The 18,838-nt window shown below is 40.5% G+C and overlaps 1 protein-coding gene across 1 annotated transcript in view; it reads left to right on the top strand.

The window, feature by feature from the left end:
• The window catches only part of PRDM6 (PR/SET domain 6), a 140,888-nt gene extending 122,390 nt beyond the window's left edge, over window positions 1-18,498 (top strand). The window contains exons 7-8 of the mRNA XM_083158432.1: window positions 6,213-6,389; window positions 17,555-18,498. Coding sequence (XP_083014558.1) covers window positions 6,213-6,389; window positions 17,555-17,669 — 292 coding nt within the window. The 3' untranslated portion in view covers window positions 17,670-18,498. The remainder of the gene's footprint in view (window positions 1-6,212; window positions 6,390-17,554) is intronic.
• The last annotated feature ends 340 nt before the right edge of the window (window positions 18,499-18,838 follow it).

Below are 18,838 nucleotides of genomic sequence, written 5' to 3'. Positions count from 1 at the left end.
ACCTGTCCTCAAGATCTACCAACGGTGCATGTTTTCCAGGCAACCTGTGGATCTATAGTAGGAATGAATGCAGCAGGTTTTAAAATGTGACAGTTAGTAATGACTGCAGCTGTGCACCAGCTAGGTAACCTGGAAAACGTGGACCATTGGTAGATCGCGAGGACTGGTTTGGCCACCCCTGGTCTACGCCAACAGTCAATGGGTCAACATATGGTCAACATGGTCAGAAGATCGACACAAGTAATAGGTCAACATGGCAACCTTGTGCATGTTGAAATTTTGGGGTCGGCCTATTGATTGTAGACTTAAACATTGTCTGTGAGCTATACCACATCTGTTCAGTTTACAGAATAGTGAAAGGTCTCTTTAAGATTGCTTTGCAGAAATGGCACTCAAAGGGTTCAGTCACATCATATGCAAAGTGAATTTGTCAAAATAGGTGGGAAAATTGCCAATTAAACATTTTTATTCATCATCATAATGACCTGTAATTTTTACCTTATATAGGAAAAAGAATCTTTTTTTACACAGCATTTTTTTTTAAAATTTATATAACAAATGTGAGCGACGCTGGCATTTTTAGCAGATATTTTGCACATCCCTCACAGAGATGTTGCCACTCAAACGGTTTAATTAATTTTGGATCTTTTGGAATTTTGTGGTTGAATTTCTTTGGAAGTAAAATTTCCTCAGGTAAAGTGCAATTCTTTATCACCCATAATCTGAAAATGACTAATGCCAAAGGTTGCTACCTGTACATTATCATAAAAATATATCATAATCTATTAAAGCCAATAACTGCATGGAGGCCCCTCCATCTATCCCCTCAAGCTCTCACTGTGGGGCAGGGATTCAGTATTGAATCCCGGCGGTCAGGATCTCGGCGTTCAGAATACCGACGCTGGAATCCCGACAGCCGAAATGCCGACAAGGGGGGGACGTGGATCGCCCCCCCTTGCGGGCTCGCTGCGCTCGCCACGCAGCGTGCCCGGTGCCTCTCTACGCTCGGCACGCTATTTTATTCTCCCTCCAGGGGTGTCGTGGACACCCCAGGAGGGAGAAAGTGTCGGCATTTCGGCGGTCGGGATTCCGGCGTCGGGATTCTGAACGCCGGGATCCCGACCGCCGGGATCTTAACTGCATCCCGTGGGGCAGATATATTAAGCCTGGTGAAGTGATAAAGTGGCCTGTGATAACGCACTAGCCAATCTTCTCCGAACTGTGATGTTACAGGCGGGGTTTGAAAAACGACAGTTTTGTTTTAGGATTCAGCCATAATAAGTGCTCAGAACAGTTTTTTTCTCAAAAGTGCCAGAGAACTGGATGGGAGGCAGCAGTGGCCCAACAGGCAGAAATGCTGCCCACATAATCCATTGTGCTTGACAGGGTACAGCAGTTACTTGACTGTGCTTTCTTATACTTTTTCCTGAGGAGGAAGGGGGGGATATGCTCCCCCTGCTCTCTATCTGACCACAATACTGCCCTGGAACTGACATATTTGGTAGCGGAAGCTTTCACAGGCTGCCTGACAGCGCCCAGTCATTGGCATGAACCCTCCAGATACATGCAGGAGCTACAAGACACTGTGAACAGGGCAGGGGCATGTTAAGAGAGGAAGAGGTCTGTGTCCAGCCAGTGGCGTAGCTAAGTTTTGGGCGCCCCCCCACTGTTAGGGGGGGCACCCACCCGCCAAGAACCCGCCGCCCATGCAAACCCCCCCAATCCCCCACAGCCTTACCTATCGCGCTGGTCCCGGCGGCTCCATTCTTCTGCTGAGGACCACCACAAAATGGCCGCCCCCATACAGCAGACAGTTTCATAGAACTGTGTGCTATATGGGGGCGCCCATTTTGTGGTGGTCCTCAGCAGAAGAATGGAGCCGCCGGGACCAGCGAGATAGGTAAGTCTGCGGGGGATTGGGGGAGTGTAACTATAGCACCGCAGCCCCCGGCGCCCCCACATGCACAGCGCCCCCCTGCGGTGGCGGGGGCTGCGGTGCTATAGTTACGCCGCTGTGTCCAGCCTCCTCCGGCTGGGCCACCTCCTCTCTGTCGGGAGCAGTTCAGTGTGTAGTAGGGTCTGAGCACTAGAGCACTCACACCTTACTGCACATGTGCAAATCTCCACAAAAATGGCCATTTTTCTGTTGATTTGTACATTACTGCTCCTGCCAGCAGCAGCACAGCATTGTGGAGCCTGAGCACTAGAGCGCTCAGAAAAATATCTGGCGTGCCATTCTTTCAGCAATTGCTGCTGCCAAAGGACTCCAAGGGTAAATATTAGATAAATGGGTGCAGCGTGTGCGGGGTGGGACCCCCTGGGACACAGAGGCCCGTGTGCACCACTGCACCCATTATAAATACACTACTGTATCAGGGGGAGACGGGAGAAGACGGGAGAAGACAGGACTAGGAGATGACTAGAGAAGACAGGGATAGGGGGAGCCAAAAAATTAAGGGCAATGAATAGATGGTAGAAGGTGGGAATTGGGGTAGATGGGAGAAGACACGGATAATGGCAGATGGGGGGGGGGGAAGGAATGTGCATTTGTGACCACAATACCTATAGGTCTAGCAAATGATGGTCCAAAAAACTAGTATTGCCATAATATTTATTCATTAATAATAGCTCTATTACATATATTTTAAATAATAATAATTTAACAGTATTGAATTAACAAATTGTTACATTGGAACAGTTATAGTACCTATTTACTTTTACAGATTTTTTTTTTTTTTTAAAGTCCTTTAGTGAACACCATAGTTTAACCAGATGGAAAGTTCGTACTTGGCGCCGAACCCTGTGCTGTTGCCAGCACCACCTTTTTATCTCTGTGTGCAGCTAAGTTATTTTCCATTGTGGGCACCTAAATGCAATTATTAACAGGGGCCATAAGCTGGGAATCTGCTCAATATTAGCAACATGTTCTATTTATTAAAATGAGAACATTACCTTAATAGGTTTAAGACCAGAAGATACACATTACAGACTCTTAAATGAGAAATGACTCAAGTTTTGGCCAGTAGCTTAAGACTTTTAATCAACAAGGTGACCCATAGTAGTTTGAATTTCCATGAGCCCTGGGGAATCTTCAAGACCATACAATTAATAAAAGGCTTTAATACAGAATAAGTATTTTAACGGCTGAACAAATAAAATGAGTAAAAAGTAAATAACTAAATGATTGAAATCTGGTGGAACATTACTGGAACTGAAAGAAAACATCTTAATAAACTTTTGGAAACAAGAATGTGATTGAAACTTAATCTGTTGGTGGCACTTAATGACTAGATGTCTCCATCACTGATAATAGGTTCCTGGAATCCACAGAACAGACTTCACAGAACAGACACACATCCATGCATACACTCTTATTAGTTAATGCTAGTCTAATTATTTATCTTGAGTATTTTAATTACACTTTACAAACTTCCCCAGGATTAAGTGCACTTTTACCTAAGGCCATCATATTGTGTGTGTATATATATATATATATATATATATATATATATATATATATATAGATATAGGAGTACTCAACTAACTCTGTGTACAGTATATACTAATCTAGTACCGTTCTTATAAAGTAGATTATGAATTTACCCCACAGAAGTATACCCCGGATCATGACATTAATCTTAAAAAGAGGTGCTTCATCTGTGAACATGTCACTGTGTGGGTGGGATGTACTAAAGGTGAAAATGCTGGCAAAATTCTAAAAATGCTGTTTTCTGAGTATTGACTGTATTCACATCTGTATCCAGCTCCAGAATGCATAATTTTGGTGCTTGAACCCATTGGGCAATGTAATCTTTAGATGGCATTACCCAGTAGAAGCTTCTGGGCTTCATTTCACATTTCCCTCTGAAAGGGATGTAATCAGATCCCTCCAAGCACCCTCTGTGGCACATGGGCAGAAGGTCTCCTGGGTCCTAAAACCCCGGAAGTCCAGTGATCACAAAGGATAGCTCTTATCAGGAGAGCTGCCCTTTGGAACTCCAATCAAATTTCTAGGTACATACCAGTGTTCTTAACACTGATATTTACCCAATAAGTGGTGAGATGTATTACTTCACTGATGTAATGCGTAGTACATTCTACCTGGTGTATCTGTAAATACCAGAAAATTGCTAGAAATCATAGTGAAGTATGCAGCGGACTTCACCAATATCTCAGGCTGGTTACTCACTGCGCCATTAGCTGTCTGTACAGCCAATAAATAATGTATCGTTAAGTGCATCAGCTCATGTATATGTGGATGATGTCATTCACAGTCATATCACATTTTCTGTGCAGCATGGCAGATGCTGATATATGTCTCGGTGCGTGCGGCCAACCAGCCCAACCAATCTATAGGCTGGCTGCAGGAACCGCTGACAATGACATCACAACAGGTTCCTGTGGGCGCACACACACACAAAATGATGAACAAAGACAAATTAGCCATTTTTCATTCATTTTTCTTTTTACCTTTACTGTAAGTTAATTATGACTTCCAAGACATATAAATGTATCCAAGGATAGTAGCAGATGCCAATTATATTAATCATTTAAATTATGCAGGGAAATGACCATGTGTAGAATATGTTATATTAACAACACTATGCCGCATACTATACTGCCATGGAGTTGTATAAACCTGTTAAGGCTACTTCACATATTTATTTTATTGAATCTTTAGCTTCTGGGTTTGGCTCTTTCGCTTTGTTCATGATGTGTCTTCTAAGAAAATGTCAATATGGAACAAAGCTTAGTTTCATGCATCTCATGAGAATAATTGTTATACTTTATCTCATTAATCAGGCAGAATAACAGCTACAGCTTAGGAAACAACAACAATCTGGAGTTTTATTTGCAGTCATGGTGCTCTCTCTTGGGTTGCCTTAAACTAGATAACTACAGGTCATAAATGTTAATAGTCCCTTACATTGCTACACAATTGATTGCAAACAAATAATTAACATGAGTTTATCATGTAATTGTTTTCCGGCTTCTTTTTTTAAATGTAATGAAATAAAAATAACTAAACAAAATTGTAGATAGAGATAGTGATGCGCAATTGACGATGATGATTAATAATAATAATAATAAATATTATTATTTTATTTTAATCTTATTAATGTGATTAAGTTCCTTAAAAGCTTTTATACTACAATTCAAGTAAAAAATAATGGGTGAGATTTAATAGGATGAGAGAATCAGAAAGTGAGAGATTTGGGAAGAATTTTTTTTAAAGCGGCAATCATTTACACTTCAAAATCAAACTGGTTTTGCAGTGTAAATGATTGCCGCTTTAAAAAACCTGGAGATTTCTTACCAAATCTCTTACTTTTTGAATCTCTCATCCTATTAAATCTCACCCATTGGGTCTATTTCCAAGCGAGTACACTGTCAGTGCATGTGCCCAACATGTATGGCTCCAGTGACTGGAGAGGTGGGATAGGGAAAGGAAGAGCTGGTGTAATGCAAGATGTCTTTATACAAATCTTCTCAAATACTCATAGACACCTGTTAGGAGGTGGTGATAGGATGGGGCGATATAATGATGATACATCCTGAGATATATAGGGTTCAGCATATTAGCCGAAATTAGCTCTATTACTGGGCTTTATTTTGTCGAGTAGATTCTGCCCATTTTGCCAACTACTACTGCAGCAGCTGTAATATGCACTAGCTAATAGTCCATTCTGACACACTTGTTACACTAATGATTGTACATTTTCTGGGTTCCAGCATGGCTGGAATTTTTACACGTGTACACTACAGATTTTTCGTATTCAAACAATGGTGATGTATGTTTTTATTGGAAAAGCTGGACGAGTGACATTCCTGGCAATGGTAGTTTGGGGTTTCCTTTTGAAAACTGCATAAACATAACACTAAGGAGGATGTAGAGCGCAAGTTAGTCACACTGAAAGTTCTATCAGCTAGTAGTGAGTGAATACATTGGATGCCAGATACCACAGGACTCCATATATTGGTCAGAAGTTGTCTTAATAACATATTAATTAGAATGTAAAATGCTTCTATATCAAACAGATATATACAATAAATATCAAATAATAAATAAAAATGATAATAATATAACATGTAAAACAGATACAGATAAAAACAATTGCATTTTGTAAGTTAGATTAAAATTCACTTTTTTATTCTGTATTATAGGCAACTTCATGTAGCAACAGCTCAATTATGTAATGTGTCTCTTTCAGGCCTTACCAGTGTGGACATTGCTCTCAGTCCTTTTCCCAACCATCAGAACTAAGAAACCATGTAGTCACCCACTCCAGCGACAGACCTTTCAAGTGTGGCTATTGTGGTAGAGCTTTTGCTGGTGCAACTACATTAAACAACCACATCCGGACACACACAGGGGAAAAACCATTTAAGTAAGTAAATTGTATAACAAGAGAAATGGCGATAAACTAAATCATAAACGACCAGAAGATTTTCCGTATTACTTTGCCTATAATGTAATGCACAATATGTAGCCGCAATAAACCCTGATGGTTCCAGAGTTACAAATATGGCCATTGGATGCTTTGTTAGTCCCATATATTTACATAAAGATCATTTTTGAGCAGCTATGTTCAGTAAGGAGTAGATATATGAAAGTGATACATACGGATGACCAGTCAGAACGCCGATGCCGGCATTCTGAATGAAGGAATTCCGATAGAGGTCAGGTAAGTATACTACCTCTGACCCCCTTATCTTCCCTTCAAGCAGCCAGACCCTAACCCTCCCTGTTAGTGCCTAAACCTAACCCCCACACCCTGTAGCCCAAACCTACCCCTTCGCTCCGCGACCTAACCCTAAACCCTTTCTAAGTGCTTAATCCTCTGGTCCCACAGCCTAACCCTAACCCCCCCCCCCACAGCCTAACCCTAACCCCGCCCTGGCATTCTTACAGTTGGCATCCGGCAGTTGGGATTCCAGCAACCGTATAGATTCCTTTGCCGGTCTCCCTGTATCAAACTTTGGAGAGCTACAATACCATCTTGTAACTGCCATTTTAAAACATGACAATAAGGAACTGATTGGTTGGTACTTTATCATTCTCCCCTTTATCTCTGTCCAAGGTTTGATGCATCTCCCCCATAGTCCACATGTGGGTCAAAAACAGGAATACGACATTGACTTTTTTAGGAAATATAATACAGAAGACATTCAATATTTACATTTTTACCCTAGGGTGGTTATCTACATTGTCCATAATAGTGTATTTAAAATGTGTGTACTACATGAAATATATGTAAAAAGTGGGCAATCTCTTAAGTTTGATGGTAAAGGGGCATGATGTGAGGTCATACCCCTTAATTTACCAAACAGATAACTACACATATTCCTAGGGCAGAACTGTCCCTGGGACAGTATATAATATATATGTGGTTTTATATTGATTTTATATACTTTTTCCTTTTAATTTTTGTGCTAGTTTGAAAAAAGGCTATTGGATGTTTATTTGGGTTATTTTAATCAAAATATGACTTTGCACCCAAGTATTAATTAACTGCCACATAGTTCTCAAGACAATAGTCATGGACTGCTAACAATCAAAATCCATTACAATATTATTATTCTCATTATTATTATTATAATTATTATTATTATTATTATTTTTATTAATAATAACAGTATCTTGTATAATGCAGCAAATTCCGTTGCACTTTACAATCAGAAACAGTAATAAAACAAACTGGGTAGTTACAGACAGTCAAAAAGGTAGGCAGGCCATATTGTCACATCAATTAAAAGCTATATTGATAAACCACCCCAAGAGTACATCCAAGGCTACTACATTTTATAAATGTATAGGCATATAACAGGATTTATACGGTTTCCAACAGTAATGTAAAAGCAGAGCTTGACCAATGAGCTTAACATCTTTCAGAACACTCCAAGTTTACTCCCGTGTTTACAGATTAGAGGCTGTGATAAATAGTCCCCATTAGGGGGTTGTTGTTTGGATAAATGGAAAAAGCAATGCTAAAATCCTGGCAGATATGTCATTGATTTCCTCTGACGGCTGTGTAAATAGATTTTAGTAATTAATTGAAGAGGTTCTGAGGTCAAAATAGATTTATTGTAATGTTAAGGTGTTACATATCTGTTACCCCGTTGACTCAATTATTCTTTTCTCTTTCATCATTTGTGTACACTTTGTACTAAATGTGAATTATATGTTAATTAATTCAATATTATTATTATTACCCATCCAAAATAATTTTTGACTTAGAACCACTTTTGCTGAGCAAATGTATTTGCTGGAAAAATTAATTGTATTATTTGGGGGCTAATGTGCTGATTTACTGCTTGAATTCCTGAAATTTATCTTAAAATCAATAATTGAAATAAAAGTTTAAGGTTGAAGTTTCTAAGTGTGACTATAATGCTATATGACGACTAATGCCCCCCATACACGGTCCGTTAATCGGATCCGTTGTGTGCTTAAACAGCACACATCGGATCGGATCGCATGCCTAGTGCATGCAGTGTGCGATCCTATGTATAGCTAGTACAAAAAAGTTGTACCGTACTATGTGGTGCGTGGGAGCGCGCATCGCATAGTACAGAACGGAGCCATACACAACGGACCGTGTATGGGCTCCTTAAGGTGAAGGATAATAAAGGTTTAGCACACAATAAAAGGACATTATTGGTGTGGGACATTAACAAAACATTAAGACAAATTAATTTAGGTGTTCAGCTGTTTCTCACCCATGCGGACCCCTGTAATAATCACTTCTCCCTGGCTGACCACCATGCATAGACGATGATGATGACTGGTTGATTAAAACAGTGTGTGCTTGCGTTTGGTACTACACAATACACAGTATTTATTGAGCATATCAGTGCCCCTTGCACTGAAGACTTGCCTTGACTGCACCCGTGCTAACAAAGCATAAGAGCGCCAGACTTGATGTGAAATAACTATGCAAGCACACAAAATAGACGTGTCACAAGCTTAAGGTGCAAATAATGGAGCTACAGCAAAATAGTGAACATGGTGATTTGTCTTTTTACCTTATATATAGACAAATCTAGTTATCAAGCAACAGGTTTCACCTCCCAGATTATTCAAAGTGAAGACAATTTGAGCCCATGCATTATCTTTACTTCAGTTACCTCTAAAGTAGATGAAATGATAGCAGGGAATTCAGATGGGTTCCCCTAGGACTGTGGGACAAATTTAATCTCGCATTGCCAGAGGTGGCAAGCTGAAATGTATGAAAAGTTGGGCACCTATACCGCACTTTTTGCAACCTTTACATCCGTGATAAAACCAATTTGTCCAGACAACCATTTTTGTTAATTTCCCGGTGTTTGAGAGCTAATGGCCGATTATTATTGCCTCCATTGCATTACCAAATTTTCATTACAACCAACCAAATTGGACAGGTGGTCTGCCAGTTAATTGTATAGTCTGTGCTCAGCTATAGTTGCTTACCCTACTGAATTCTGTATAAGAATCCTATTTCTAGCTCGTATCTCTCGCTGCCCTGTGTTATAAATAAAATATCCCATTTCTTTAAATCATTCACTGCAGCCAGGGTTCCAATAAGGAATTTCTGGGCAAGCACAGTGATTTGCTGCAGTCAGTAGCATGACTGAAGCCTCTACTATCCACCTCTCAACAAACTCTTGTAGGAACCTGAGAATACAGCTTGCCTGACCAATGTCATCTGAGTCTTCTTATTTTAGCATTTGCTTCTGCATGCGAGTGTGTGAGAGCTGTGGAATGTTTTATTAGTAATCTTTTGTTAAACACACAAAAAGGAAAATACATTTTTTAAATACATTTTTTTTTTTTACCAAGAGATGATCCGTAAAAGAATTCACACAAAGTCAAATTGAATTTGGAATTTATTGCATGGGTATGGTATCACATTTACCATGTAGATTGGGACCAATTCAGACCTGATCGCACGGCTGCAAATTCGATGGTCGGGCGATTATCGATAGACTACACATTCGTATGGCCTGTAGTACGCATGCATGAGGCCGACCTGTGATAAAATCCTACTACTTTTTTTTATTGCTGCCCATACCCAAGTTGATTGACAGAAAGTGGTGTTTGGGTGAAGTAAATTGCTGTTTGAGGGAAAGTCGTGTGATGTCAGCTCAGGCCCTGATCCGACTATTTCTATCGCACCCACCGAATAAGTCCTGGATATGCACCGACTACACACAGTGTAAAAATCATTTGATGGTGAGCGGAAGCGAATGAATTTGCAGCTATTCCCCAATACAGCTAATTATCGTAAGCCCTGCTAAGCAATTAGCAGACTTGCAAGGGGTGGGATTTCGCAGTCAGGTATACATTGCGGGGCAGTGTATACCTGATTGCAAGCCTCTAAGAATTTGCAGTCTAGCAGTCAGGTATGATTTAGGCTCATTATGCAGGGTGGAAAAAAAGAAATATTACAGTGAATAGATGAAAATAAGAAATCCAGTATTGCAGGTAGCAATGTTAGTACCAATAATTACAAAATTACTCAAAAAGAATATTGCTGCTGATTTTACTGTATATAGAAATATTTTGCAACAACCATTTAAGCTTATGTAGGGTACACACCAGAACGATTTGGCCTCAATTCCCCCAATTTCAATACAAAATCAACCGATTGTATGTAAATTGGGCATGGTTTGACATGTTTTAGATCCGATTCTGATCCGATGCGTGTCCCTGCGGGTCGTTGGGTCATATTGCAGATCCTACCTGCTGCATGTAGGATTTAAAAATGACCCCTTCAATTGGGTACAGATCGGAATCAGATTGGATGCAGGTAGTGAGCAGATCGTGCGACCATCATATGGTCGTCTCAAGATCTGCTCACGATCATGATCGTTCTGGTGTGTACCCAGTATAAAACTTGCCCATGTGGGGAGCTAGACACGTCCTTTGGGTGTAGCATGACAGGACCCATTAACTGCAGGCAACGCTTTGCGTGCGGCAGTCTACTACAGACTAAATTCTTCATGAAACTAGTTAGCAAAAGTAGGCCAGTATTTCACAATTTGTCATCTCTAAATTCCTTGTGACCTGTTTTGGGGATTTAAAACTTTTCATGACACCATCAAGACTTTGAAACCAGCAAAGAAATGAAACAGTGTGAAAAGAACGAAAGAAGCAGGGCATTAACAAACAACTGAACTCAAATTTCACTAGTTTGGCCAAGGCGGAATCAGGGCCATATTATGGGCTTATTGGGCCTGTAGCTGGACATATTGAAAGGCCTATTATGAGAAGTGGAGGAAGTGAGGCCAATGCCATATAGGCATGTAGAACCCATACACTATAACTAGGGCGGCCAATCCCGGGATTTCGTGATTGCGCAATCTATTGCCGGACAGCATCTGAGCACCTGCTATGGGTCACGCTGTGCAGGCCGCAGCACTGCACCTCTGGCGTCAGAACCTGCTCGCGGCGCCCGTCCTCTCGCGGCCGTACACAGTAGTCACCTCCATCCAGCGTCACAGCCGCCACCTGCCTCCATTCCGCTGCCGCCTGCCCCGCTCCACTGCAGTATGGCTCCACTAAAGTAAGGGGGACAGGGGCGGTTTTCTTTTAGAGAGGCCAATCCTGGGAATCCCGTGATTGATCATTTTACAATCCCGATTCACGGGATTTAAAAAATGCCCCGAGATTGGCATCCCTAACTATAACACCCAATGTCTCTCTAAATGTATAAAGTCACAAAAATAGCAAACATGTGTAACATAGGAATACAATCTTGTCTGCCTGGTGATCATACTTGTGTCATGATGATGGACCTATTTTATGTGGAGGCCTGGAGCTGCAGCTCCATTCACCTCATTATTAGTCTTGCACTGCCTGGAATAGTTGCAGCACAGGCAATTGGTAAAGGTTTCAAACAATACATTCTCACAATAGGAAATAATAAAGCACTGCGTTGTGTACTAATTAAAATACTATATTCTTTTTTATGTGTGTGTGTGTGGGGGGGGGGGTGGAGTGCAGATCTGTGTATTGGTGCTTAAATACTAATAAAGTGGTAAATGCCTCCATCCCAAGTTTGTCATGCAGTAAAAGGTAGTATATTTTGGCACACCAATCCACAAACTAATCAGTTTTCTAATAAACAATCAGCAATTCACTAATGTGTCATCAGCACTGCAGGCGCTCAGAGAGGATCATCTGCCCATAGACGTTAATGAATACACCAAAAATCATTAGACAATCAATACTTCTGAGTTATTTTCATTGAGCTGATAGGTCTGATACATTAAAGCTGACATTTTACATTCGTCAAGATCACAGTGCAGTTTTTTAACAGTGGAACAGAATATTCCCAGAAAGACAATCAAGGAAATACAACTTATTTCTAATCATATGCTTCTCCGCTTCAGGAGCCAGGGTAAACATATGGCCAGAAATCTAAAGTTATATATTCCAGAAGGTGTTTTAAAGTACAGTATATTTTGTGAATCTTCAGACGGTTAAGACAAATTAATAAAGTTACAAAGATTCAAAGTAGGAGTCAGACTTTTTTGCTGTTATACCAAGATTCAGATTATCAATTACCTGAGAAATGAAGACATATCAGAGGCATGATGCACAAATCCCTTTAATAACACAATTAGTAAATCCTATCCTACGCAATTTATAGGATAAATATTGTTTTAAACAACAGAAATGGTATACGGTCCTTAGGTCAACACTATTAAGGTCGAAAGGCATTGGGTTTACCACTGAAGATCGACAGGGCTTAGGTTGACACATGAAAAAAGGGCAACATGGTTAAGGTCGACACACGCATTAGGTTTACAATGATAAAGTCAACAGTCAAAAGGGTTGACATGAGTTTTTCACTTTTTTGAGCCGACATTTGCCGACAGGTGGTATTTCATGCCCTACCATCAAGTAGGGCATGGAAGGTAGAATAGAATAGTGCTTCAAGTGTAGGGAGGTACCATGTCCAAAGCATGGCGAGTGCAGTGAGCCATGCGAGGAGCCGTAGTGCACCGATACAGTGTCCATGTCGACATTCTGGACAAAAAAAAGTGAAAAACTCATGTCGACCTTTTGACTTTCAACCTCCCCATTGTTGACCAAATGCTTGTGTCGACATTTGATCCTGTCAACCTTTTTCGTGTGTTGACCTTCAGTGCATGTCAACCTTAATTTGGTTGACCCAATGAGCCATATCCAGAGAAACATGATGCTGGTGCCACTACTGCCACAGCTAGTCTGCACATAATAACCCTGCTTCTATTATATAGCGCAGACATTTGCTCATTTATAGTCTGCATAGTCGTCTATCCTCTCCTGTATGGCAGCTATACCAATTATTACCAGTTTAGTACCCGAGCAAATTGCAGCTGTGTATGGATTTGTGAATAGATATGACTTAGGCCCCCTGTGTAACGTCACTGAGTGCATACCCAGGAAGTGGAGGCAGGATTATGTACCGTTGAAGACTTAGGTGACTATGGGGGAGATTGGTCAAATCTTCTAAAAAAAGACCAGTAGAGGGTCTGCCCATTGCAACCAATCACATCCCAGCTGTTGTTTTATTAAATATAGTAAACATTGTATAAAGATTTTGATCAATTCATATGAGCAACACCTCCAAATCAGCCCGAATGGCACTGATACCAGCCATTGAGGAAGAAAGGGACACTATATTGTTCCTGGGGACAGTAAGGGCATTCAAGTTGTGTGCAAAACAGGATGGCGGTGGTAGCATGCCACTTCTGATTATCATTTTGTTTGCCCACAAGACAGGAAGGGCCCATTTAACAATTAGATGTACAGCATACCTCCCAATTGTCGTGTGATGTAAGGAGGGACAATGGCATGTGCATGAAATTAGGGGTGTGGCTTTCCGCAAAGGGGGCGTGGCCTATAATCGTGACAAGGCCACGCCCCAGTTTAGAGGCTGTGGGGGCATGGCAGAGAGGCTCTGTGAGCCTCTAGCCATGCCACCAGCCCCTCTGACTGAGCGAATAGACGCTGTGCGCATGCATCTATTTAGCACTGGTCGGACTCCCAACTGCCCCCCCTGCCGCGGGACACTGCCAGCCGTGGGAGGGATGTAGGAATGTCCCCAAAAACCGGGACATTCCCGCGGTATTCGGGACAGTTGGGAGGTATGTGTACAGTAACATTTTTACCACTCACGAAGGTGATAATTTAACAAACCGCAATAAACGGAGCTTACTACATGTCACTGTACTGTTTAGGCCATGCATGTCCAACCTGCAGCCCTCCAGCTGTTGTGAAACTACACATCCCAGCATGCCTTGTCATAGTTTTAGCATTCCGTAATAACAAAACTGTGGCAAGGCATGATGGGACTCTATAGATGGCGATAGGAATACAGTCACCATTGCAGGCACCCAGCAACAGGAGTTCCTCCTTCAGCCAAGCCTTCCAGGCATTGTCAAGTCCCTGTCCGGGGAAAAGTGCCATGTGCATGATGCAATAGCCTGTCGCTGGTAGCCATAAGCTTCAGTGCTGCTGAGAACAAGCCATACATATCTCAAGATTTATTTAGCTCATTACACTTAGTTGCAACCAGCAACAGTTGTGTGTGTTCACTTTAAGATAGTTTTGAAAAATGAAGAGGACAAAAAGTAAGACTACGGAGTCAGTAACTCTGGTGCTTTTCTTTGATGTGATGGAGATTTTCATCCGTATTTTATCTACAATGCGGTAACATTTTCGGTTCGCTCCCATACACTTTAGAAATCACAATCTAGTCTAATCCTATAAACAATAGTTGTTCTGCCAATTTACTGCCACTGACATGCAAGGGCCAGGTTGTACTGACCTACAGCACATTGTATGCTTAAGCCTTCATCACTGGAAATATGAGGAGATATTTTAAGAACACAGAAAGTACTTACATTTCCTCAGATGATATAATACTTGTGGTTCTACAGCAATTACTGACAGCTCCTTACAGCTCACCCACACACTTAAACTGAAACTCTTATATAACGAAGTGTCTGTACTTATGTCTGAAATAATATTTTAAAGTGACCCATTGAGGGTAATTTATGAAAGGGCAAAAGTGCGGCCCTGCAGCTCGACTGCTGTTTTCTGACATGACACATTTATTTTGTATGATTGGGGAGAATCAGGTTGTTCCTTGCTAAGTGTCGGCTAGGTGAATGAATGGTGAAACATTTACGGGTTTATTTACTAAGATGTTAGTTCTATTGGAGATGGGATGTTTCTATGGGTAACTAATCAGCAAGCCCCTGCTTAGTCAATTCACAGTAGGAGACACAGGGCCAGTGTAAGGCTTCTGGGCACCCCAGGCAAAACTTCAACCTACTGCCCCGCTCAACCCCATACTGCCACCGATACCAACTTCCCAGCCCCTCATGTGAAAGTGTGGAAGTGGTGTTTTAGAAGTTCCACAGCTGATACCTGCTTTAACCCTTTCAGTGCCAACGTTGCCGTGAGCGAGCCTCAAAATATCTGCTAAAATTGCCAGTGCTGCTCACAGTGACTGTTCTTTCAGTATAAATAAATACAAATACAGCCAAGTCAATTAATTGAAGTTTGGTTAAGTATTGCACCCAAAAAAAGAACGGCGCTAAAATTTTTAACAGATATTTTGAGAATCACTCAAACGGTTAATAAAAAAGGTTTGCTTGCCAATTTTCACACCTATTTTGACAAATAACCTTGGTACTCAAAGGGTTAAGTACAAAAAGGATGTCTTCCTCATATATTTCCCTCATTTTGTGTTAGGCTGACTGGGTGGCACCCCCCAGATCCTGCCTTAAGCTACCTAATGGTATACCCCATCTTGCTCCTACATCTGGGAGTACCCATGTCTCTATTGCATAGGAATATGGATTTTAAGTACAGTGGATGAATATAAAAATACTAAATAAAATATACAAAAAAGCCAAAAAAGAATAATTTCTCTGCAACCATTTATGTTGTTTAAACACATCAAACACATGAAATACACATGTATATATTTTATTTGTGCATGAAACAAGGTTTCAAAACATGAAACAAAGTTTGTGTCCTTTCTCGGGTACTGAATGTGAATGTATTTACAAGAAGAAAAGAAGACTCTTTTTTTGGGGCAAAAAATAGTCTTCTTTTCTTCTTGTAAATACATGTGTTTTCTGACTCTGGGAGCACCGCCAACCACAGAATTTTACAGGGTGATGAGACCATTCACACTCATCACAAACAAAATGTATAGGTGAAGTTGGTTAAAATTTAATCCAAACCCTAAAATCACTGAGATCTTAGAACTATTGGGGTACAAATCCTGTGCGGAACAAAAAAGGATTTTTTTTGTCTGTTTCACTGAATGTGAATGCCAAGCAATCATTTTCTTGCACATATTTAGTGCCAGTTACATATTATATCCTCAGTAGTGTCAGTTACAGATGTCCTAGTAGTGCTTTTAGCAAAAAAAAAAAATTACATTCTGGAAACTATGGATAAGGGATATTTTGGATAAGGGATATTTGGATAAGGGATATTCGACCTGTAATACTAAACTTCAAACTACTTCAACTGAAATTTTATGTTGGCAAACTATACTTAACATTCTAAAAGAAAGATTAAAATATGATATTATTACACTGATCTGGAACTTATCTGCTACATTTGCTTTTGCCTCTCCTGTTCTAGGCCACGTAAGAGCTGCTGACTCCTGCGGAGAGCCTAGAGCAAAGAACATTTTTATAATGACAGTTTACATTGCTCCTTTTAAGGACAGAGCTGCTACTAGCATATTAGTAACACATCAAGGCTCTACCGGTCATTGTTTAAAGTGTATATTTCTTCTTTGTGACAGGCCAGTAGGTCAGACTGTTCTGGATGAGTGTAATCTTAGTGGGTACTAGATTGCTCGGCACTGATGATTTTAAATTGCATGTGCTATGCTGATTCTTTACTGAAGGTCACGTCACTCTAATCTATAAAACATTCTCATTGACGCTGCAAAATATGCTTTTATACAATCACCTGTCATTTAATTAAATATAGATAAATTCAGAGTTTCTTCTAAGTATTAGAGGTCTACGCATCCTTCAAGACACTAAAATAGAAGTTATGTCTTAGTGTTTTAAATATATATGTAATGTTTTTCAGCTCACGTCTTACTTCACCGCTCTTCAGGACCTCAGATATTGAATTCCACATTTTAAATTAGCAGGAGGTGAAATTCTATTTGTCATCAATTTCTTTCTAGAGGTTACAGAGCAGAAAACCGCAGACAAGCTACCTCTTTGATGGCTCTCTCCTAAAAATCTCTTTTTGTTCTTTATCTATTTGATGTGACAGTGATCAGTGCAGGGACAAGACAGGCCTCTCTGGAGAAATCACCTTCTCCCTTCCTATTGACAGATTTCTGTGATCTGAATCAGACGGGCCATGCCCTATCGTAGTCACTAAGGCACTGCAAGTAGCCACCAATTAAACCCTTTGGGATGGTGAAACCTGAAGCCACTTTTGAGTGTCTGTTCCTATTAAGCACAGTGAGAAAACTTCTGACACCCAAAACAGGGGATCCATGGTCTTAATTTTTTTTTTTGCCTTTACTAGGTGTGAGAGGTGCGATAGAAGCTTCACGCAAGCCACACAGCTGAGTCGACATCAGAGGATGCCCAACGAGTGCAAGCCGATAACAGAGAGCACAGAATCAATTGAAGTGGATTAACTGATTGACTGGTTGGAATTAAACTGCAAGGAAAGTCATGATTAAATGTCACGGACACTTAAGCAAAACCAAAGATTTCCTCTGAACAACTTTCAATCAGGCCCAGAAAACCGAAAGCAGTAATAAAAGAAGTAAGATGTTAAGAGATATTGATCTTGGCACGGAAGAGAGACCACGAAAGACATTATTTATTTATGAGTGGGGGTGAATTATATTTCAAAGGACAAGGGGACTCCATCTTTTCAGTCCCATCATCTATATATATAGCTTTATTTCTGAATACCTTTTTGTAAAGAAAAAATGTTATTTAATACCAAAGTGAAGGCTCAGTTAAGTTTTCTGGCCGATGGACTCACTAATGACTGTGAATGCACATGGACCTCTTTAGGGACACACCTTTTGTAGCATGATTCCATTCTTCAAAACAGAGCGGCTAGAACCGTTTCATTGGAGCATATGACAAGGATATCACAGGGGAGCGTATGACAAGGATATCACAGGGAGCGTATGACAAAGATATCACAGGCACAATGGGCTTTGGAGGACCATAAGGAAACTTTTGTTTTTTTCTCCTGTTAACAAAGTGATGTTGATGAACTCTGTGTCTAGATATTGTGGTGATGGGAGCCATATCTGTGTCATTCAAAACCATTTTCCGACCAAAGAGGACATTTCTCACATCCATTTATCTACTGAATCTACTTACAAACCATACTTTGTGCACTTTCATGTTAAAGGTTTCATAGACATTGTTTATGATATGTGGGATAGTTTTGGGGGGGAAGTAAACATGTTGCAATATTCCAAATAAATATTATATATATGTATAGATATGGCATCTGTTTGATCTTTGAATGGCTACCAAAGAAAGGTTCATAAGGGTTTTGGCATAAGCTGGAAGGTATCGAACAAATTCAGAATGACATGAAAATGACATCACATCCATTTTACAAGTATTAGCGGTAACGCTACAATTCCAAGGCATTGGTGGGGTTGGAAGAATTGCATAAATTACTGTAAGCTTATAATTGATATTTTAAGTGTATCATATGCTACAGTATAAACCGCAGGTGCTCAAAGTCAGTCCTCGGGACCCCACACAGTGCATGTTTTGCAGGTCTCCTCACAAAATCAAGTGAAATAATTAGATCCATCTGTGGATCTTTTAA

Source organism: Crinia signifera, chromosome 1 (assembly GCF_055691185.1).
Source record: "Crinia signifera chromosome 1, ASM5569118v1, whole genome shotgun sequence".
Classification (NCBI taxonomy): Eukaryota; Metazoa; Chordata; class Amphibia; order Anura; family Myobatrachidae; genus Crinia; species Crinia signifera.
This window is presented reverse-complemented; position numbering and strand designations above follow the sequence as displayed.